Source organism: Gigantopelta aegis, chromosome 3, assembly GCF_016097555.1.
Source record: "Gigantopelta aegis isolate Gae_Host chromosome 3, Gae_host_genome, whole genome shotgun sequence".
Classification (NCBI taxonomy): Eukaryota; Metazoa; Mollusca; class Gastropoda; order Neomphalida; family Peltospiridae; genus Gigantopelta; species Gigantopelta aegis.
In genome coordinates, this window is record NC_054701.1 from 96,503,235 (window position 1) to 96,527,627 (window position 24,393).

Genomic DNA, 24,393 nt, shown 5'->3' on the forward strand with positions numbered 1-24,393 from the left:
TGTACTGTGATAAACAGTGTATTTGAGGAGTTGATTAAAAATGCATTACACGGATATACTTAAAGATGTATTGTATCTTCAAAAGTAAGTATATATTATATTAAGAAACAAAAATCATATTTCAAATAAATAAATATGTACGTTTAGGGGCACACCGCTCTCCCCCTGCCCTATCCGCCCCCTTCCCTACATCCAACACTGTGTATTATATGTATATATATATATATATTATCGTCATCGAGATGTGTGTGTGTGGGGAGGGGAGTAAACAAAATTCAAGTGGGCTCACACCTAGTTTAGATTACCGGGATGCGGATCAACGAACGATTCACAGCTGACAGATATCACATTTCAATTTGACTCCCAGACTGTGGGGCCTTACATCGTATAAGATTAGTTGCTAAAATAATTCTCACAAGTATGTGGATTTTTCCTATGGATATTATTCTAATTTAGGTGAGTACACATTTGCAAGACTTCCGAACGTTCCAGCATTCAGTTTCATTCATAAATGTGTAATACAATATCAAGGTATCCATTTATTAACGTTTCACAACTCTTCATTCTTTCTTTATTTCTTCTCTCGTACACTTGTATTCAATGTTGGGTGCGATGAACGGTCTCTTTCATAAGCTGCTATATAATAACAAAGGGGGTGGGGGATATTAATTAACATACGTCTTTTAAGTAACCATTGTCTTCAAATACACATTTGGACAAACTACTGTATTGAGCATTACATCGGTTCTTAAAAGAAAAACTGGAATGTACACTGTAAGAGTGACGTCAGTATTACACCAATTCTTAAAATAAATGTGCCCACACCCTTCTAGAGGCGGGGCCTAGCGACGTCAGCATTGCATCAGTCAGTTCTTAAAATAAACTTGTATACACCCTTCTGGAGGCGGGGCCTAGTGACGTCAGTATGGCATCATCCCCTTTACTACGCAGATTGGCGGCCATCTTGGATGATGCAATAGTGAAATCGATATACCCCATAGTGCTGCCCTTACTACTACTACACACGTATTATTGTTTAAAATGGCATATTAATACACAGAGTCCATGGAAGATATTAACAAATCATAGCATGACCACACCTAATTAAGCATAATGTTGATTCCACAACTTAAAAGATCAAAACAACAAACGTTTATTATATTCAACTTTACCTATTTATGAATTTCATTTATACACTTATATTTATAAAATTTAATATTAATTCACAGTTCAAGCTCCAAAACCCATTTTTGAGGTATACCTGACACGGAAGGCTGCAGAAGGTTTCTATGCATTTTTGAATGCAACGTCATCACCTGAAACTATTCAGGGTGGGAGTACTAAATTTTTCTTCACTATTATTGTTAATGTATTGTGGGTAAATGTATAGCTATTTCAATCAAATGCACTTCTGTAATCTAAACTGATTAAACTCTTAACAAGAAATAATATAAATAATAAAATAATAAAACCAGCCATGCAACACAAATTCATAGCATAAAAAATCTTTAAAATTGTAATCCAGGGATCACATAACCCCAAACCATAATTACCCCCCCCCCCCCTCTCATTTCTATCAATTTCAATAATAAACTAACCTAAAGACCTTCAGTAGCATCACCTCCTACAGAATGACGAGGGTATAATTGTAATAATGTCTATATACAATATGGCTTTAGTTGGTTTTATGCATCACACTTAATGCTGATAGGTACCGAGTTCGCGTCCTGGTACCAGCTCCCATTCTGATTCAGATTTACTGGCTTAACATGGTGTATGCCTACTACAACAACTACACCGACTTGTCTCTCACTAAACACTAACCATTAATCTACAGTACTTGACAAACAGCCCATGTAGGATACCTTGTTTGAACATTAATTAAGTTTAAAATACATCTGTGACGTCACAGTATTGTCTCAACGCTCCATTATTTTTCAGTAATGGAGAGATGGAACCCTACTTAAGTAACCCATCAAAATCACTAGTGTTAAACTCCATACTAACATATATTGGCATAAAGTTATTATTTAGTGGTGTTTTTAAGTAGGGGAATATCCTCGTAACTCTCCATTCCTGAAAAATAAATGGACTCGGCGCTAGCGGGCCTCGTCTCTATTATTTTTCAGGAATAGAGAGTTACTCGGACATTCCCCTATACATAAAGTTTGGTTTCCATAAAATATGTGGCATGTCTGCTACAGACGCAGATCGACGGGAACCACACAATGTTTTTGGTCTGTATCGATCTGTGTAGGTCGCCGACGTGTATCGAAACCAGGCTTAAGGATGAAAATCAGGTTAAAGTGTATTAATAAAATAAAAACAGGGTCTTTTAACTGTTACGTTGTCGGCCCTGGTAGAAAAGAATCCTTGGCGAAAAACTTGTCAAATACAACAGTAAATATTTGTATTATTGGTAATGGCTGTAGCCTTTATATGCTGACCCGCATAGAAAACACACCATGTTATGTTAGATTAAATAATGCTAGATAAGTATAACATAGAAATTCAATACATTCTATTTCATGTAATGTAGGCCTAAATATTGATTATAACGAAATTCATAGCAGCAAAGACCAGTTATAAGGTGAAGATTTCTAAAATACACTGATATGATTGTGGAAGGCGAGGGGGGGGGGGGGGGGGGGGGGGGGGGGGGGGGGGGGGGAGAATCGAAAATGTCAGGTCACACAAACTGATAAATTTCAGTTTTGATTATACACTAGTAAAGCGTATGTCCCCCATTTGAGGCAATACATGATGTACAGCGTCTCCTCGTTGAATTAAAAAGTCTTTGGGAACACACTCATGGCAGATTGTTCCAGACATGCACCAAGGCAGCTTCCAATTGTTGGAGAGTGTGTGGCTGTATTCCACGCTGAACATGTCCTATCTTATCTCAGACGTGCTAAATAGGTGTCATGTTGGGTGAACGGGATGGGCATGGCAGTACTTGGATGCTGTGCTCTGTCAAGAAAGTAGTTGTGATCCCAGCTGTGTGGGGACGTGCATTGTCATGTTGTAAAAACTGCAATCTTGAATTAGCTCTAAACATTGATAAAACGTGGTCCCGTAAAGCACCATCTCTGACATGTAGACCCCATCTGTTGAACCCAAGAACACAATAGCCTGCAAATTGTTCACTCCTGCACCGCCATATGCGAAGCCTACCATCCGCATTTGATAAGTGAAATCATCTTTCTTCAGTAAACAGAACCGTTTGCCAAGGTGGTCTTCTGCAATTGAAATGTTGATGGGTTCATTATACACGATACTGATGGTGCTGCCGTGTCAAATATGAGGATGTCTACTGCTAATAATTGCTGTTCTCAAAGACCGTCGAACTGTTTCTGATGAAATTGGACCATGAAGTCCATGGACACTAACTGCCGTTCGACATGCTGCTTGAAAGCGATTTTGCAGATGGGTTACCCGGATCTATAACGATCTTCGACCTGCCGCATTTGTTACTCTTTGTCTTGACAGTTTGTAAAGACTGCAATTTGACTCAGACAAAATACACAGAGACAGATATATGTGATATTTTGGACTTTCTTTCTGTTGATAACATGTATGTCGAATTGGCGGATAAGACTTTTAAAATAGAACGTTTCCTCCATAGGCACCAACTGTGTCCCATTAATTGTTGATCTTATATCATTTAAAATTGGCAGCCAAAATAACATACTGGTATTACCTTACATTTATTTACACACCAAAATTGAAAATGCAAAAACTACTGATGATACCAAATCAGTTTGAAACCTTGATCTATTATACATGTATGCATACAGATTCAAACTGACTCTATTCTCCAAACTAAGCTGATGATACCAAATCAGTTTGAAACCTCGATCTATTATACATGTATGCATACAGATTCAAACTGACTCTATTCTCCAAACTAAGCTGATGATACCAAATCAGTTTGAAACCTCGATCTATTATACATGTATACATACAGATTCAAACTGACTCTATTCTCCAAACTAAGCTGATGATACCAAATCAGTTTCAAACATCGATCTATATACATGTATGCATACAGATTCAAACTGACTCTATTCTCCAAACTAAGCTGATGATACGAAATCAGTTTGAAACATCGATCTATATACATGTATGCATACAGATTCAAACTGACTCTATTCTCCAAACTAAGCTGTATTGACTAATAACCCAGACACTTGAACTCAAACAAACAAGGTACATGTATCAATATCTGAGTATATGGGCATTCAGGTAGTGGCATAAGATGCACAGTCATTTCTGCTGGTGACCACACCTTGCATATATGGAGACCAACAATATGGCCTCCAAAATGGGCCATACAAACAATCAAAACCAGTTCCAAATATTACACGTTGCAAACCTGAAAATGGGCCCACAGGTAAAAGATGTTAGAGTGCACAATGACCCATATGCCCAAAATGTGGCCCCAAATTGGGTCATACTTCGATGTTTGAGATAAAACCAACTTTCAGTGAAAAAGTAAATAACAGTCTGGGCTATGACGATATGGTCCTGCCTGACACCCCCAATACTTAATCCATAAGTGCACTTTGATTATATTTTAAAATATTTGATATGAGATAAAACTAGCTTAAAATAAACATGAATATAACACGTACTGAACACGTACTGCAAAACACCCAGAGTGTGTATAACAAAAGTGACAACTTCAGTTTTCCAACAGTCGGTTTTCCCTTTAAGTTGAGCAATATTCCTTGTGCTCCAGCTTTTGTTATCTACATATCACATCTTTTGATATACCTTTGGACATGGGCATTAGTTTTGAAAATAACTTTATATCATTCTGGCACAGCATTTGTTCCATCATGGTTCTGACATTAAAGGAGTCTTGGGGATTTCAAAAGGTTTCAGAGTGGACATTTTCAGGCTATTTTTCAATATGACGTATGACTGACAAACATTTATGTCTGACGCTATACTTTATTTCGACCTTGTATATGTTTTTTCATCTTTTCGATGAAAATTGTCTTTATTGTTTATATGAGCTGACACATAACTGTGCTTATGACATGTGGGGTAGAAAATGCTTTTCCTTCCACAAACACATGCTATCACAGTGATTCATGAGTGCATACTGTCTCAGTTGTCTTTATGTTGACTAATATCTGTCTTGTGCGGGTGCTTTTGCCCACTATTCCTGTATTGGAGTTGGGATACAGCTCAGAAGTATATGTAGAGTACTTGTCCCTAGTGTAATGGATCGTAGGATTCATTTTCCCTCTGTAGACCTGTCAGTTTTATACCAATGTTTCATAAAGGAATATCAAAGTCCATTATGTATGCATTCCTGTCTTTGGTAAAGAGTACATACAACATACCATATTTCCTATCCAGCAAGAGTAGCATTTGTGATTGCACACATCCTCTCTCACTATCTCGACCAAGTTTCCGAATAACTTTGTTAGATATCAAGAAGACATAGTTTTAAAAATGTGCTGGGGTGTCATTAAACAAATATTCCTTCCTTTCCATTCTTTTGTCTGTTTTATTATCTTAGTTCAGTTAGAACTATTTCAAACAGAGAAGACAATCAAATAAATGAAGAAAGAGTTTTAACTTGAAATATAATGCAAACAAGGGTAATGCATGCAACATCTGATGGCGGCCATTTTGGATTATGACATCACGTGGCCCAAATGAGGCAATGTATGGTTGACCCTATATTAACTTTCTATCTGTAACACAACTAAATGATAAAAGTAGACATCATATTTCATATGCAACTTCTATGTTTAAAGAAACAGAATACATATTGTCACTTTTTGTCGTAAATCAAAAAGGGGCGTGGCTTATTACATCACCATAACATTTTGGCAGCAATACACACACATAAACACCCTGATATGTTTCAAGCCTTGAGATTGGCAGCATTGTTTTATCGGATGTCTGGCAACAATATTTGTGGATGCATTCCTAAAAAACCCTTTACGTTAAAGTGAACAAAGATACCCGGACTCTAGAGGTCACAACAGGGTTAAGGCTACATTTGCTGCTAAAAAGATAAGCAGAACATCCACATGTCATCACAAATAGTTTTCAAAGTCAAACGTTTAAAGGGATTAGGAATATATTCCATAGTACTGGTAGTAAGCCTCATTCAAAGTTGTTTAAATACATTTGCTCAGAACATTTGTACTGCAAAGGCAGTTTCAGTGGATACTGCCTTTGACCTTCAAGGGTGAGCATATAACAATAAATCCCATGATAAAATCAGAATTCGAAAAGCTGAAACATTAGCCATTTGTACCAGGAACATTAAAGCCGCACACCCTAATTCCATCCAGCAAAAATAATTATAATTTGGTTAATCTACAAACCTGTAACACACTTAGATCACGTTTTTATCAAATGGAGTGAAAAAGCAGGTTTTATATCGATAAATACCATGGGAATCCCCATGTCCCAATTGCTTGAAATAATTTTGAAAGTTTGTATTCTGATGTCACCGGTAGATGTCGCTCGAAGCACAACGATGCCTACGTCACGACAAATTTGACAGACTTGGGGTGCGTTCTTTTCACCTCTCCTGGACATGTTCCAACTGTTCTGTCCTGGTTGTATCCCCTCTCCAGATATCGTAGGGCTTAGCAAAATTATTGGTTTTAAGGGTTTGTAACGTTTTGTATTGAGATACTTACTTGTCTGAACTTTATTGTTACTGAAAATGTTCACGAATTGTGAAGAAAAATCTCACAAATGAACAACAACAAATCGGATGTTGATTGCGCGAACCGTGCACGAGAAAACAAACCGAACCAAAATGATAACGGCCACGTGGTATACCAACGTCTGTGACATTGAAATGGAAATATCCCGTCTAAAAATAGATTAGACCTTGTCTGCTCAACGGTTTTTTTTCAAACGTGCGTCCGTTTTTCAGAAATACGAAAAATGCATTTTGTGGTATTACAAACACCAGGATTACCAGGATTACCAAAAAGCACTTCAGGTGAATGGAAATGTATATTCTAAATAATAAACGGTAAGTAAAGTGCAATTTTATTTGTGAAAAAATGGGTTTAATAGCGAAAAACAACGCCGTAATGGTTAACAACTAGCCGTAACTAGGGTGTGTCCCTTTAATTAAAGACACCACTGAGCTGGCACAAGACATAATTTCCAGATATCCTTTAACATTTATTGGTAGCTGTACCATGGTCCTTGTTGTATATGAATTTGACATGAACAGGTAGTCTAATATATTGTTTTTTAACTATTGTCGATGGGATTGACTTGGTCCAGGTAGTGAACAGTGATTGCGTTAAGTTGTTGTAGGTGGTAAACCGATGCTACATAAAGCATTATGAGGTGAAAGCCACACAAAAAACGTGTTGATATTGTGGTTGATATATATCATAGGACATTCCCCAAAAGCAACGAAAGATCATTATTTAAAGATTCTAACCAGAGGCAACGAGTATAATAGCATCATATATTGTAAAACAATTGAGAATCTTTCGGAGTCAGATCATCAATAAAACTAATTAACTGATTTCCTAATAAAATAATGATGAAAGTATATATAAATATAATCTATGGCAAAGTCTTTTAATAACAAATATTAAACTAATATCGAAGGATGTATGATATCTAGTGTTTTAAAGTGGAAGTTGACTGGTGCTTGATATTGCATGCAGCTCATGCTGTAATCGAGGGATGGGGTCCTAAACTGGTGCAACTATCGTTTAATCTGTATTGTCAATGAAAACGTTTGTAGAGTTGCATGCAATGTACCCAGGAATCAGAACAGAATGTCAAGTTTGAAGCCTTTCCAAATGCACACGGAACATGTCGAAAGATTACAAAATATACCAACACATGTTCACTTCACCTATTTTTATCACACTTCTTCGCTTTCGTTTTGAAAGGGAGAAGTCATTTCTCCTACTTTTTCAATTCTAGATTAGAGCCTGCCAGGATATGTTTTTGTTGTGTGCAACGAAGGGCAGAATCGAAAGACATCAAGTGTAACTGCAGGGATTGTCTGATAAAACATACACAATATTCAATCAACCAGGTTGTAATGTAGAAGATTACTCAGTGACACATAGTGCCGTTGATATTGGCTGGAAGATAGAAACAGAAGAAGACTATATATAGCATTTTGTAGACTGGTATAACGCTCATAATTGAAGACTGTGACAACCAGGTTGCAAATGAAGACAGAGATGGAAATGTAGCACATAATTGTGATATTCGTAAAATATTCATCCATCTTTTTTATCACACTTCTTCGCTTTCGTTTTGAAAGGGAGAAGTAATTTCTCCTACTTTTTCAATTCTAGATTAGAGCCTGCCAGGATATGTTTTTGTTGTGTGCAACGAAGGGCAGAATCGAAAGACATCAAGTGTAACTATGCAGGGATTGTCTGATAAAACATACACAATATTCAATCAACCAGGTTGTAATGTAGAAGATTACTCAGTGACACATAGTGCCGTTGATATTGGCTGGAAGATAGAAACAGAAGAAGACTATATATAGCATTTTGTAGACTGGTATAACGTTCATAATTGAAGACTGTGACAACCAGGTTGCAAATGAAGATAGAGATGGAAATGTAGCACATAATTGTGATATTCGTAAAATATTCATCCATCTTTATCATGGTATTTTTTTAATCTATCAAGGCAATGTATGAATTTGCAACTGATACAGCAACATGATTTTAAGCAATAATCTTTATTATCACCTGCAGGTAACAATATATATGTCATCAAAGTGCATTTTAAGTAGACAGTGACCATTATTGGTTTATATTAGAAAATAATCAAATTAAAATTAAACTTTAAAAAAAAAACCCATATGAATGGCAAATAGCTTCACAAATACTTTGTATGTGGAAGATCTAAATAATGTGTGGGAGTCCAACAAACATTCATGTACAATAAAGCCCCCAAAAAGATACAAAACCTAAACTTTAACTAGAATTACTGTTGTAAAATGACGAAAATGTTACTACCTAACGTCACAAAAACGTGTTATGTGAGACCCTAACCTTCAAATGATATCATTATTGCTTCTATTTCTCAGATTTATATCACACCAGCTTCATCTACCCTTAATTTTGTCATGTACATCTTAATCAATATTTAATAATGTTTTTATTCAGTTATCCTGTTGACAATTCCTTTGAAATATTGCTTTTGATGAAAGGGGGTAGGGGTTATCAAAAGGGTCATTACACAGAAACACTCCCATATTAACTAGATGCAAAATAAGCTTCTGCTGCAATAAAATCCTTCAAAAGAATATTTGAGGTGCCGAGCCTAAACTTTATATTAAATTAAATGAAAAATAAAACTGTGAATTGTATTTTTGTAACACGACAGAAAAAGTGTTATATGAGCCTTAATACTCAAAGGATTTCAATATTGGTAACATCTGAATTCTCCAATCCATTATTTCACACTTCCTCAAGTTTTGTATTTAAAATGCCCTGACAAATATTTTACAATGGTTTTAATACATTTATCCTTTAGCAATTCTGTAAAAAAATAACTGTTGTGGAAATGGGAGTAGGGTAACAAAACGGGTAGATACACACAGAAAGCTCCGAGTCCTGCAATGGTATCATAAATCTTCTATCCCTAGAGATGTAGGCCTTGACAAAAATCACTATGACCATTTGTGCCCCCAGGTGGTACCAATTGGTCACTTTTTGGGTCATGGCCATGGACTATAGTACGTTTGCTTAAATGTCAATAAACCTTGTGCCGTGACCTAGGTTAATCTACATCTAATTGGCAAAGAAAATGTAAGATATATATGAAGGGTTCACGGAAATAACCTGTAATGTCAGAGTTTTAGTACGGTGATATTTTAAAATTTTAACGTTTACAACTCTGCAATCGTGGACTATTTATCCCCAAGAGAATATAATTTGCCAACTACTTTGAATGACCTACCATAATTATACCTTTTTAATTTAGTGTGTCACTGTAACCTTGAAATACACGTCCGTTATAACACTATCTGTTTGGACATCATAGGTTATTCCCGTGGACCTTTAATATATATATAGTGATTTCCCTAGAAATTTGTGGCATTTAAACCATTTTCGGGGCACTTGTTTTACATTAAAAATACACAAATTTTTTTCTGAAATAAACATTAATGTAATTTATGTGCTTGCTTTAATAAATGAATGGCAAAAGATATAAAAGGCATATTTTATTAATTAATAATACCTTTTTAGGTGTTTTATAAAGGCAATTTTAGAATTAATTACTGAAAAAGGCTTGTTTAATCTCAAGGCAGCATGGTGCTGATTAAGGCTAGATGGTGCTAGACTATGGAGACATGGTGCTGCACCATCCTAAAACAAGCTAGGGAAGACACTATATATATATATAATTCCAATCTCTGAAAATGCCTTTGTTAAAAACCCTTGGATTGGTCAAATTCGTATCACGTGATGATAAAAACTGACATTCATAGCACCATGAATCTCAGTTTAGCGCTATTTTTGGCTTATAGCCGGAACTACTTTATGAATTATGTCAACAAAGGAATCCCCGAGGAATTTCCTTGAGATTCTATTTTTAGACATCAAACAGTAATCTGTGTTGTCGCCACTTCCACAATTACAAGGCAGTAAACACAGAAACTCGCGACACGACTGTTTCATCTATTTCCAGAAACATTGAAACCACTTTCTCCATGTCCAATATATCAACACATGGAATTTTCACGCACGCAAAATTTGATAACTGTAATTTTAACGTCGTAATTGATAAATCTGGACAGTAATAAAAAAAATGGCGCCCATACAAGTTCGTAGTTAAATATTCATACACCAACCGCTTCACATATAAATTATACCATACAAAATAGGTCGCTTCAGACATTTTTATTACAGGTTAAAAGTTATTGAAATTAATTACGTTATATGTTTGTAGTGAATTCAAAATGTCTCTAGTTGGTATTGACATTTAATGCAAAAAATTAATATGAATTGTATTAATGATTGTAACATTGTCATTCTCTCATTCGGCTATTGAACCACCATAGGGATTCCGCTAATGTTGAGTATGAATTTCGTGTTAATAAAATAGTAAATAGTTAGAAAATATAGTTCACTTTTTATTTCAAAGAGCTTTACATTAATGACATGGTTATGTGTTTGGAATTATAAGAATTTACACACTTTAGTATGAATGGCTTCGCGCTAACGCGCTACGTCATTCATACAGTGTGTAACGTGGTTTTGCGTTTCATATAAGAATTGTTTCTCATGTTTTAGGAATTTATCGATGTATAAAAGTCACAAATGGTATAAAATCGTGTAGCGTAGCGAAGCGATTTTATACTACATTTGTGACTTTTATACATCGATAAATTCCTAAAACATGAGAAACAATTCTTATAATTACAAACAGTACAAGAAGTGTACCTTAAAACACTCAAAAATAATTTCTTTCGTTCTGTAAATAAGCGTAGGAATACATGTATACATACTATTGGAAATTGTCCGCTAAAAATAAAAATAAGTATTGAATCAACAAAAACAGTGTATATATATATCTTTATTATAACTTCTTTTTAAAAAATTAAACAATGTCATGTGCAGATTTGTCTTGTGTTTTTCTATCGCAAAGTGACCTTGATATTAACTTTTGTTTACGTGTAGTGACTGTTGCTGTTGTGCGGTTATTTCGATCTTGGTCTTCCGTGATGACGTATTTTTATGAGGTTTATGGAAGGATAACGCTTGGTTTTTTAGTGACGTCAGCCAATCAGAATACAGTAAATCGTATAAATTCGGAAAGTTTGTAATTATACTAGCATGAAACTCAAAAATGTTCACGTTCAATTCTTATATATATATATATATATATATATATATATATATATATATATATATATATATAGGTTATTACCAGAGTGTTTTTCGGTATCGTCAATATCATATATTAGGAATAAAAATTGTATTATGCGAGCCTCAGGCGAGTTTGACGTCATTTCCATTCAAAAATATACCGCACCACATATTCTTACGTCATTTGAATATCTAGTAATGGCGGACTGGAATTAAAGTTGCGTGTACAGTTTACAAAAACACGTTGTAGTAAGTTTGAGCTTATATGATAAAGAGATTATTACCCTCGTGTATTTCGGTATCGTCAATATCATATATAATGAATAAAAATAATGTATTATGCTCGCCAGAGGCTCGCATAATACAATTTTTATTCCTAATATATGATATTGACGATACCGAAAAACACTCTATATATCATATATCTTACATTTTCAGTGCAATCAAAGTATGTGATATTTTTCAGATCACATACTTTAAGAATTTGATAACTTTGCAAATTAGATGTAAATTAGTCGAGGTCTCGGCAGTAGGTTTATTGACATTTAAGCAAACGTACTTGGGACTGGAATTAAAGTTGCGTGTACAGTTTACAAAAACACGTTGTATTAAGCTTGAGCTTATATGATAAAGAGATTATTACTCTCGTGTATTTCGGTATCGTCAATATCATATATTAGGAATAAAAATAATGTATTATGCTCGCCAGAGGCTCGCATAATACAATTTTTATATTCCCAATATATGATATTGACGATACCGAAAAACACTCTGGTAATAACCCCCCCCCCCTCTCTCTCTCTCTCTCTCTCTCTCTCTCTCTCTCTCTCTCTCTCTCTCTATATATATATATATATATATATACACACACACAGTGATGATGATAACTTGTTTAACGTGTCCATATACCACTAGGGTTTCGAACATGCCCATCCCGAGTCCGACCTCAGATAAGATCGGTGACCTGACTCGGGATGGAGGTGGGGGGGGGGGGGGGGGGGGGGGATAGAGTTGAAAATGGGCATAATTTTGAAAATAGCAACTAGTAAAAAGGTTAATAGAATAAATTTAAAAAGAAAAAAAGAAAAAAAAGTTACAAGCCAAAAAAAAAAAGAATTGACTGCTAGGCCGAATATTTATATAATTTGGAGCATTTTAGAAGGACAGTCCAAAAATAAATAAGAGAAAGAAGAGAGGATCGGACTATTTAATAATAAAAAAAAAAGAGAAAAAAAAAAGAGAGAGAGTAATTTCGACATAAACTTTTGCACGTAGATCTAAAAGTTTAAAGTCCGATCGATATGTCCACGTGAGTGGCCTCATTAAGGCCGTTTGGGTGCACAGCTTATATAGGGACGAGATAGGTTGCATCCCGTCAAGAAAACCCCTAGATTGACAGTCGATAGACTTTGAAGGTGTAGTGCTGTGCTGAAATACAGATCTTGAGAAGCCGGATCCGTCTGAACGAGAGAGAGTTTCAGACTAGGGTATAGTCCAGTCGTCATGGATTGGCATAGTGGTGCGGACGGGCCCGACTCCGGAGGATACGAGATCGTATCACTATAAAGCAAAGTAAAGTCTAGAAAAGAGTAGTAGGGGCCGACCCCGCTTCCTATTTCTTCTTAGAGTGTGTGTGTGTGGAGGGGGGGGGGGGGGGGGTGTCAATCTTCCAGTGGTGCTAGGACAGGCTCGGACATGTAGAGACTAAACGCGAACAACCGTGGCGTTCTGCAGAATGGCCGTCATACGAGTCAAGAAAAAACAAGTCAACATAGTCAGACGGAGAAATATGGAGGCGAGGAATCTCGCTAAAAAAGAATCCAACCTGGTGGTGCAGACTATCGAAACGAGAAGCGTTCCAGCGTTCAATCAGTTCCAATGGCCGCATACATCCCAGTAGAAAACTTCATTTCACTGACAAAAACAACGAAATGAAGGATCCCCAAGTCGAGCACACGAAAGCACGTGCAGTGTGCACCAGCGAAACAAACACGTCTTACCGCGTGGAGCTCCAGACTGGGAATGTACTACTCAAAAGAATTTAAGGGTCAGACGATATTTTCGACATTATTTTCTGAATGTCAATTATATTAGCTAGACCATAATGTCACGTATGGCATTGTTCCATTTTGACGAAAGTGGGTCTAAGCAACCCATAAATGAATTAAAATCCACTGTCATTGACACTGTCGACTAGTTCTAATGGCGAAAACATGCTTACATTTGCACGTAAATTAGGGCGAAAGCGAAAGGTCGGCTAAGTGCCCATAATTTGCTTTTTCACAAAGCGCTTCATTTGCACGCTTTGCATGTGTATTCCATGTTAAAATAACCTGTATACAATCAAATATCTGTGAGTTTTGCCATTCACAGCCAGAATCATTGGAAATTTGATTATAGGACAGTTCCAAAGTCCTAGTTATATGGAAATAAACCGAACGATGGTTACTGGTACCAGGTAATACTATACAACTTGTTAAATAGATTGTTTGGACATATTAACAGCAACACTATAAGTTGTAGAAGCATCACGAGGGGTATATGGCTTTTTATGTACCCTCTGTGTGTTCTTTTACCCCGAGCCGAAGGCGAGGGGGTAAAAGAGCACACAGAGGGTACATAAAAAGCCATATACCCCGAGAGATGCTTCTACAACGAATTTATCTTGCCGACATGTTAAACCATATAGCCAAATAATCAAAATAACGCCAGAAAATAATTGTTAACAATTTATTAACGGAGCCGTACCACGCGGACGCGAACGAAACCACTTGCCAGTGACGAAAAATAGTTCCGTCGATAAACGAGTTTTTAACTTCAAATGTTTGTAATACGAAATTGTCTGAAACAGATATTAATAAAAAAAATAAAAAACACTTTTTTTTAATTAGAAATGTATGTAGTAAAAAAATAAAAATATTAAAAAACCCAAAAAACAACAACTGTTGCTAATCGCGCATTAATACAATAACACCACGACCGTAATTAGGTGGCCGAGTTCAACATTGCAGCTTTTAAAAGTATTGAAATAGTGTATTTTATAGTAAAAATAAAATTAATTATGTATACTTGGTTGATTATCAATGTTATTTATAATCTAATTATTGCTTTAGCATTAACTGGGGCGGCTGGAAACTGTTGGAAATTACAGACGGGGTATAAGAGAATTTGGCTCCGCCCACAGGGGAATAAGGGATTTGTCCAACGGCAAACAACCAATGGGATTAAAGAATTTTACATGAAGGCGAGATAAAAGTATGTATTAATATATGTAATAATATATGTATGTATGTAGGTATTTATGTATGTGTGTGTGTGTGTGTGTGTGTGTGTGCATGCATGCATGAACAGAATTTTACCTGAAATGTATACGGCCAGTTTTGGTAGAGTCTAATTTATCAACTAGGTGATCAAGTTGCCTCTGTAAAGACAAACACAAAAATACATTATTATGCATTGGATCCAAAGTACCAGCTACATATAAAGGGCTGAACTCGAAAATTGGCTATGTCACGGGTTTTGAAAATAGTCTCTGCGCTTGGAAGATTCATATAGCTTTAAACCACTTCAAGGTTCCTGCTCCCTTCTCAAAACAAAATTACACTGAAGTGCCTATGCTTGTATTTTGGAACGCCGGCCCGTTCTGTGAAGCATAATAAACTGTTTACGTCTGACATTCTGAATCCCGCCTCTATGAGGCATAATAAACTACTTACGTCTGTCATTCTGAATCCCGCCTCTATGGAGCATGATAAACCACTTACGTCTGTCATCCTGAATCCCGCCTCTATGAGGCATGATAAACTGTTTACGTGTGTCATTCTGAATCCCGCCTCTATGGAGCATGATAACCCACTTACGTCTGTCATCCTGAATCCCGCCTCTATGAGGCATGATAAACTGTTTACGTCTGTCATTCTGAATCCCGCCTCTATGAGGCATGATAAACCACTTACGTCTGTCATCCTGAATCCCGCCTCTATGAGGCATGATAAACTGTTTACGTCTGTCATTCTGAATCCCGCCTCTATGAGGCATGATAAACGACTTACGTCTGTCATCCTGAAGCCCACCTCTAGATAAACCACTTACGTCTGTCATCCTGAAGCCCACCTCTATGAGGCATGATAAACTACTTACGTCTGTCATCCTGAAGCCCGCCTCTATGAGGCATGATAAACCACTTACGTCTGTCATTCTGAAGCCAGCCTCTGAGCACGATAAACCACTTGCGTCTGTCATCCTGAATCCCGCCTCTATGAGGCATGATAAACTGTTTACGTCTGTCATTCTGAATCCCACCTCTATGAGGCATGATAAACTACTTACGTCTGTCATCCTGAAGCCCGCCTCTATGAGGCATGATAAACCACTTACGTCTGTCATTCTGAAGCCAGCCTCTGAGCACGATAAACCACTTGCGTCTGTCATCCTGAATCCCGCCTCTATGAGGCATGATAAACTGTTTACGTCTGTCATTCTGAATCCCGCCTCTATGGAGCATGATAAATGAGGCATGATAAACTGTTTACTTACGTCTGTCATCCTGAATCCCGCCTCTATGAGGCATGATAAACTGTTTACGTCTGTCATTCTGAATCCCGCCTCTATGAGGCATGATAAACGACTTACGTCTGTCATTCTGAAGCCAGCCTCTGAGCACGATAAACCACTTACGTCTGTCATTCTGAAGCCCACCTCTATGAGGCACGATAAACTGTTTACGTCTGTCATTCTGAAGCCCGCCTCTATGAGGCATGATAAACTGTTTACGTCTGCCATTCTGAAGCCCGCCTCTATGTGGCACGATAAACTACTTACGTCTGTCATTCTGAAGCCCGCCTCTATGAGGCATGATAAACCACTTACGTCTGTCATCCTGAATCCCGCCTCTATGAGGCATGATAAACTGTTTACGTCTGTCATTCTGAATCCCGCCTCTATGAGGCATGATAAACGACTTACGTCTGTCATCCTGAAGCCCACCTCTAGATAAACCACTTACGTCTGTCATCCTGAAGCCCGCCTCTATGAGGCATGATAAACTACTTACGTCTGTCATCCTGAATCCCGTCTCTATGAGGCATGATAAACCACTTACGTCTGTCATTCTGAAGCCAGCCTCTGAGCACGATAAACCACTTACGTCTGTCATCCTGAATCCCGCCTCTATGAGGCATGATAAACTGTTTACGTCTGTCATTCTGAATCCCGCCTCTATGGAGCATGATAAACCACTTACGTCTGTCATCCTGAATCCTGCCTCTATGAGGCATGATAAACTGTTTACGTCTGTCATTCTGAATCCCGCCTCTATGAGGCATGATAAACCACTTACGTCTGTCATTCTGAATCCCGCCTCTATGAGGCATGATAAACGACTTACGTCTGTCATCCTGAAGCCCACCTCTATGAGGTAGATAAACCACTTACGTTTGTCATCCTGAAGCCCGCCTCTATGAGGCATGATAAACTACTTACGTCTGTCATCCTGAAGCCCGCCTCTATGAGGCATGATAAACCACTTACGTCTGTCATTCTGAAGCCAGCCTCTGAGCACGATCAACCACTTACGTCTGTCATTCTGAAGCCCGCCTCTATGAGGCACGATAAACTGTTTACGTCTTTCATTCTGAAGCCCGCCTCTATGAGGCACGATAAACTGTTTACGTCTGCCATTCTGAAGCCCGCCTCTATGAGGCACGATAAACTACTTACGTCTGTCATTCTGAAGCCCGCCTCTATGAGGCATGATAAACCACTTACGTCTGTCATCCTGAATCCCGCCTCTATGAGGCATGATAAACTGTTTACGTCTGCCATTCTGAAGCCCGCCTCTATGAGGCATGATAAACTGTTTACGTCTGTCATTCTGAATCCCGCCTCTATGAGGCATGATAAACCACTTACGTCTGTCATCCTGAATCCCGCCTCTATGAGGCATGATAAACTGTTTACGTCTGTCATTCTGAATCCCACCTCTATGGAGCATGATAAACCAATTACGTCTGTCATCCTGAATCCCGCCTCTATGAGGCATGATAAACTGTTTACGTCTGTCATTCTGAATCCCGCCTCTATGAGGCATGATAAACGACTTACGTCTGTCATCCTGAAGCCCACCTCTAGATAAACCACTTACGTCTGTCATCCTGAAGCCCGCCTCTATGAGGCATGATAAACTACTTACGTCTGTCATCCTGAAGCCCGCCTCTATGAGGCATGATAAACCACTTACGTCTGTCATTCTGAAGCCAGCCTCTGAGCACGATAAACCACTTACGTCTGTCATTCTGAAGCCCGCCTCTATGAGGCACGATAAACTGTTTACGTCTGTCATTCTGAAGCCCGCCTCTAGAGGCACGATAAACTGTTTACGTCTGCCATTCTGAAGCCCGCCTCTATGAGGCACGATAAACTACTTACGTCTGTCATTCTGAAGCCCGCCTCTATGAGGCACGATAAACTACTTACGTCTGTCATTCTGAAGCCCGCCTCTATGAGGCACGATAAACTACTTACGTCTGTCATTCTGAAGCTCGCCGTTATGAAGCATGATACACTACTTACGTCTGTCATTCTGAAGTCCGCCGCTATGAGGCATGATAAACTACTTACGTCTGTCATTCTGAAGCCCGCCGCTATGAGGCATGATAAACTACTTACGTCTGTCATTCTGAAGCCCGCCTCTATGAGGCAGTCCTTGAGCTGATCGACGGTCAGCTGGCCGGTATGGTCCCAGTCCTGTTGCTCAAACACCGCCAGGAGATCAGATTGGTGGTCACGCGAAAACTCAGAAAACAGCTTCACGTACGTAGCAGCCGTCTGCAAAAACAGACAACGAACTTTAGTGTTCAGTGATAATGAAACCACCAAGTATTTGTTATTATACCGAGGGCAAGTCTACCGGTGTGTGGGGGCAGGGAAGGTGGTGGGGAGAATGACGATCAAGTACCTCAAGATCACAGGTCGTTTTTCTTAAGACTACATATTTTGAAATTACACAGCTGGTTTATCCATACAAATTGAAATATCGTTGCCCAATCACAGATCATAACAGTATTTTGGAAATTCTTTGAAACATCTACATGCACCAGTCGCCAGCTTTTTAACATGTCATTCATTTTGATTAACACTGGCCATTCTGGTCAGTTTGCATTTACCACGTAAACAAACTGGCGTAGCCAGGGAGGGGTATGCTTCTCACTTCACTGTACAACACAGTGATGTAACCTGTTACACTCACTTTGTTTGTGTGGTATTCCCCCACTTCACCATACAGAATAGTGATTTCCTTCTCGTCCTCAAGTTGGCGGATCAGCTTCAGGTTCGCATTATTGATATTCATATCCTGAAACAAGGAAGCAAGTGGTATATAACAGGCAGCGTATGCAGTGTAATCACAGTATGTGATCTACATGTATATACCATCAGTGTTTCTGCCACTGGGTTTAGCGTTAATCTAAACAATATTTTGTGTATGGCGCCATACCCTTTTACCCTCTGAAAGAAACCCTGACCATCATCATCATAAATGACCATGGTGCTATGACAGTCATCATTACCTTCACTAATGACCATGGTGCTATAGCAGTTATTACTTTCACCAATGACCATGGTACTACAGCAGTTATTACTTTCACCAATGACCATGGTGCTATAGCAGTTGTTACCTTCACAAATGACCATGGTACTACAGCAGTTATTACCTTCACCAATGACCATGGTACTATAGCAGTTAGTACCTTCACAAATGACCATGGTGCTATAGCAGTTATTACCTTCACCAATGACCATGGTACTATAGCAGTTATTACCTTCACCAATGACCATGGTGCTATAGCAGTTATTACCTTCACCAATGACCATGGTGCTATAGCAGTTATTACCTTCACCAATGACCATGGTGCTATAGCAGTTATTACCTTCACAAATTACCATGGTGCTATAGCAGTTATTACCTTCACCAATGACCATGGTGCTATAGCAGTTATTACCTTCACCAATGACCATGGTGCTATAGCAGTTATTACCTTCACCAATGACCATGGTGCTATAGCAGTTATTACCTTCACCAATGACCATGGTGCTATAGCAGTTATTACCTTCACCAATGACCATGGTGCTATAGCAGTTATTACCTTCACAAATGACCATGGTGCTATAGCAGTTGTTACCTTCACCAATGACCATGGTACTATAGCAGTTATTACCTTCACCAATGACCATGGTGCTATAGCAGTTATTACCTTCACAAATGACCATGGTGCTATAGCAGTTATTACCTTCACCAATGACCATGGTACTATAGCAATTATCTTTATCTTTACCAATGACCATGCTGTTATAGCAGTTATTACCTTCACAAATGACCATGGTGCTATAGCAGTTATTACCTTCACAAATGACCATGGTGTTATAGCAGTTGTTACCTTCACCAATGACCATGGTACTATAGCAGTTGTTACCTTCACCAATGACCATGGTGCTATAGCAGTTATTACCTTCACCAATGACCATGGTACTATAGCAATTATCTTTATCTTCACCAATGACCATGCTGTTATAGCAGTTATTACCTTCAGCAATGACCATGGTGCTATAGCAGTTGTTACCTTCACCAATGACCATGCTGTTATAGCAGTTATTACCTTCACCAATGACCATGGTGCTATAGCAGTTGTTACCTTCAGCAATGACCATGGTGCTATAGCAGTTATTACCTTCACAAATGACCATGGTGCTATAGCAGTTGTTACCTTCAGCAATGACCATGGTGCTATAGCAGTTATTACCTTTACCAATGACCATGGTGCTATAGCAGTTATTACCTTCACCAATGACCATGGTACTATAGCAGTTGTTACCTTCACCAATGACCATGGTACTATAGCAATTATCTTTATCTTCACCAATGACCATGGTGCTATAGCAGTTATTACCTTCACCAATGACCATGGTGCTATAGCAGTTGTTACCTTCAGCAATGACCATGGTACTATAGCAATTATTACCTTCAGCAATGACCATGGTGCTACAGCAGTCATCACTACCACCACCAATGACTCTGATGCTATAGCAGTAATTATTAACACCACCAATAGTCATCACTACCACCACCAATGGCCATAGTGCTATAGCAGTCATCACTACCATCACTAATGACCATGGTGCTATAGGAGTCACAACAATCACCACCAATAGTCATCACTACCACCACCAGTGGCCATGGTGCTATAGCAGTCATCACGCAATGGTGCTATAACAGTCATCACTACCACCACCAATAGTCATCACTACCACCACGAATGGCCATGGTGCTATAGCAGTCATCACTACCATCACCGATGGCAATGGTGCTATAGCAGTCATCACTACCACCACCAATAGTCATCACTACCACCACCAATAGTCATCACTACCACCACGAATGGCCATGGTGCTATAGCAGTCATCACTACCATCACCGATAGTCATCACTACCATCACCAATGGCCATGGTGCTATAGCAGTCATCACTACCACCACCAATAGTCATCACTACCATCACCAATGGCCATGGTGCTATAGCAGTCATCACTACTACCACCGATGACCATGGTGCTGCAGCAGTCATCATTACCATCACTAATGACTATGGTGCTATAGCAGTCATCACTGCCACCACCAATGGCCATGGTGCTATAGCAGTCATCATTACCATCACTAATGACTATGGTGCTATAGCAGTCATCACTACCACCACCAATGGCCATGGTGCTATAGCAGTCATCATTACCATCACTAATGACTATGGTGCTATAGCAGTCATCACTACCACCACCAATGGCCATGGTGCTATAGCAGTCATCATTACCATCACTAATGACTATGGTGCTATAGCAGTCATCACTACCACCACCAATGGCCATGGTGCTATAGCAGTCATCATTACCATCACTAATGACTATGGTGCTATAGCAGTCATCACTACCACCACCAATGGCCATGGTGCTATAGCAGTCATCACTACTACCACCGATGACCATGGTGCTGCAGCAGTCATCACTACCACCACCAATGGCCATGGTGCTATAGCAGTCATCATTACCATCACTAATGACTATGGTGCTATAGCAGTCATCACTACCACCACCAATAGTCATCACTACCATCACCAATGGCCATGGTGCTATAGCAGTCATCACTACTACCACCGATGACCATGGTGCTGCAGCAGTCATCACTACCACCACCAATGGCCATGGTGCTATAGCAGTCATCAATACCATCACTAATGACTATGGTGCTATCATGAAATTCATATCTTACACCAGTAACTCTCCTGATAAGGTCAGTGACCTGGAACATGTTGACGATGAAAGGAATGTGTTGTATGCAGAACAGGAAGACAATGGAAACTATTCCACCCACCCAGCATGCCCCATTGCATCACACCCACTCCTGGGGGATGGGGAACGACTTTTGATGGCCAGTGAAGAGTTCTTGTTTTGGAATACCCTTACACTAACTGTAGCTTCCAGAACCCGCAGTAAAATAAGACTCCCAAGAGACACTGCAGCTTTTTTCCTCAATAATTTCTCTGTATATTTAGTTCCTTTTATAAAACACCGTTCAGGCATGATTTAACTGCATTCATTATCATTAAATCTCCAAGTTAGACCAAAAATAAATTGAAGGCCTAGGTGGTATGAGTGCTGAGATATTGGAATACCCTAACTTTGTCTTCCAAAGCCTACACTGAATTGGTTAAGTATGGTTACAAGGGTCTGAGTTGATGTGACACTAGATGGCTATGGAAATAGATCCCTTCGAAGCAAATTGTTTAATATAAACTTGATGTATGAACAGAATGATAACAAGTAAAAATATGGAAAGATTCACAAGTGACGTTGCACCTTTTCCCTGAGTAATTCGTGGTATATTTAGTTATTTGCATAAAAATTTAAATCCATCTAGTGATATTTTGATTGATTACATTAATTACCTCAAATCTCAAAGTTAGACCCCAAATATGACAGTATAGGTGGCAAGGATTCTGAGATATTGGTACCAATAGCTATTGTATGGTGGCCATCTTGAAAATCCACAATAGCCACCATAATGTATCTTGCATAAGTGGTCCCAATTAAAAGTTGAAACCTAAGACAATGGTTAAACATTTTCCACTTTTTAATGAGAACAGATTAATACAAAAGCAAAATGATAGTAAGACTCACAATAGTCATTGTAGCATTGTTCCTCAATAAGTCTATATATTTCATTTTCTTATTTAAAAAATCCATCTAGTAATATTTTGAATGATATAACTACATGCATTACCCTCAAAACTCTAAGTTAGATTAAAAGAAAACCTACGAGCCTTGGTGGTATGGGTTCTGAGGTATTGATATTATAGGTTATTGCATGGCTATCTTGGAAATCTATGATGGCGACCACAACATACCTAAGACAAGTGGTTCCTTTTTAAAGTTGAAATCTAAGGCAATGGTAAAATATTTTGTAAGTGTCTATCATTCACATTCTAGGCAGCTGAGTTGAAATATGTCCCTCATACATGAAGCAGTATCATTAATGCCAAGATATCAGATATTTTAAAATCAACACAATGTCATGACATTTTGACCTCTGGTAACCTCATTATTACACTAATTTGTATATGTTATATATCAGTGTGTAGAGGGGTTTAATATAGACATTTTGATTGCTAATTGATATGGCTATCTCCATTGGTTGCAAAGTTATGATACATTTTGTTATCCCTACCCCAAAATATTGTACAGGAATTTGTCCTCGCCGCACAGTGTTTATGGGGTGATATCCACTAAAAAGCTACTCCTTACAAAAGTCTATCATACTAATTTATTAACTACAGACATAGGGTTATTTAATAAACACCATGAGAATTTGCCCGCCCAGGTGATACCAATGTTCATCATATCATTGAAAGCTTGGACTTCAATGCCTCTTCAATTTCTCGTCTATTTGTTGCTTTCTCTAAATATATTTTCCATACAGCCAAACTTTATATCTCAGAAATGTCTTTTGGGTGTATCTGGTCTCTTCGTTGTGTCTGAGCTTTTCCAACTTTTGACCGATCTTCATAGATGGCCCCAGCTCTACTGCCGCCTTTCACTGAAACATTATTCCGCTCATGGTCCTGGTCAATAGCAACATCAGAGAATGGTTATCATGCTTTTTTTCCGCTGTGAAGCACACTGCCAAAATTCAGCATATACATCAACAATGTATTCACTATGTATCACCAAATCTTGCAATGGACCAAAAGTCACCTAGTTTGAGCTGTTTCAAGAAACCAATAATAATAAAATACTTATATACAAAAAGAAGTTTGCTTTTCAAATGTTTTGAGAAAGAGCATTACTTTTATTTCCAACTGCAGAACTGGAAACAAAACTGGAACAGGGTTCATGATTTTCATCTGTGATTGCACCAGTCTTTGACCGACATGAAATATAAATCATACATGCCTTCTACTGTAGGATGGTGAGGATATGTCACATTAGCGGTATTT

The 24,393-nt window shown here is 38.3% G+C and overlaps 2 protein-coding genes across 2 annotated transcripts in view; both read right to left on the reverse strand.

Moving 5' to 3' along the window:
• LOC121368966 (RNA polymerase II-associated protein 3-like) overlaps positions 1-963 on the reverse strand; it is a 31,199-nt gene extending 30,236 nt beyond the window's left edge. The window contains exon 1 of the mRNA XM_041493737.1: positions 895-963. Coding sequence (XP_041349671.1) covers positions 895-963 — 69 coding nt within the window. The remainder of the gene's footprint in view (positions 1-894) is intronic.
• A 14,226-nt stretch (positions 964-15,189) lies between these two features.
• The window catches only part of LOC121369419 (leucine-rich repeat-containing protein 74B-like), a 158,501-nt gene continuing 149,297 nt past the window's right edge, over positions 15,190-24,393 (reverse strand). The window contains exons 18-20 of the mRNA XM_041494520.1: positions 19,105-19,209; positions 18,525-18,683; positions 15,190-15,279 (exon numbers count right to left, since the gene is read on the reverse strand). Coding sequence (XP_041350454.1) covers positions 15,214-15,279; positions 18,525-18,683; positions 19,105-19,209 — 330 coding nt within the window. The 3' untranslated portion in view covers positions 15,190-15,213. The remainder of the gene's footprint in view (positions 15,280-18,524; positions 18,684-19,104; positions 19,210-24,393) is intronic.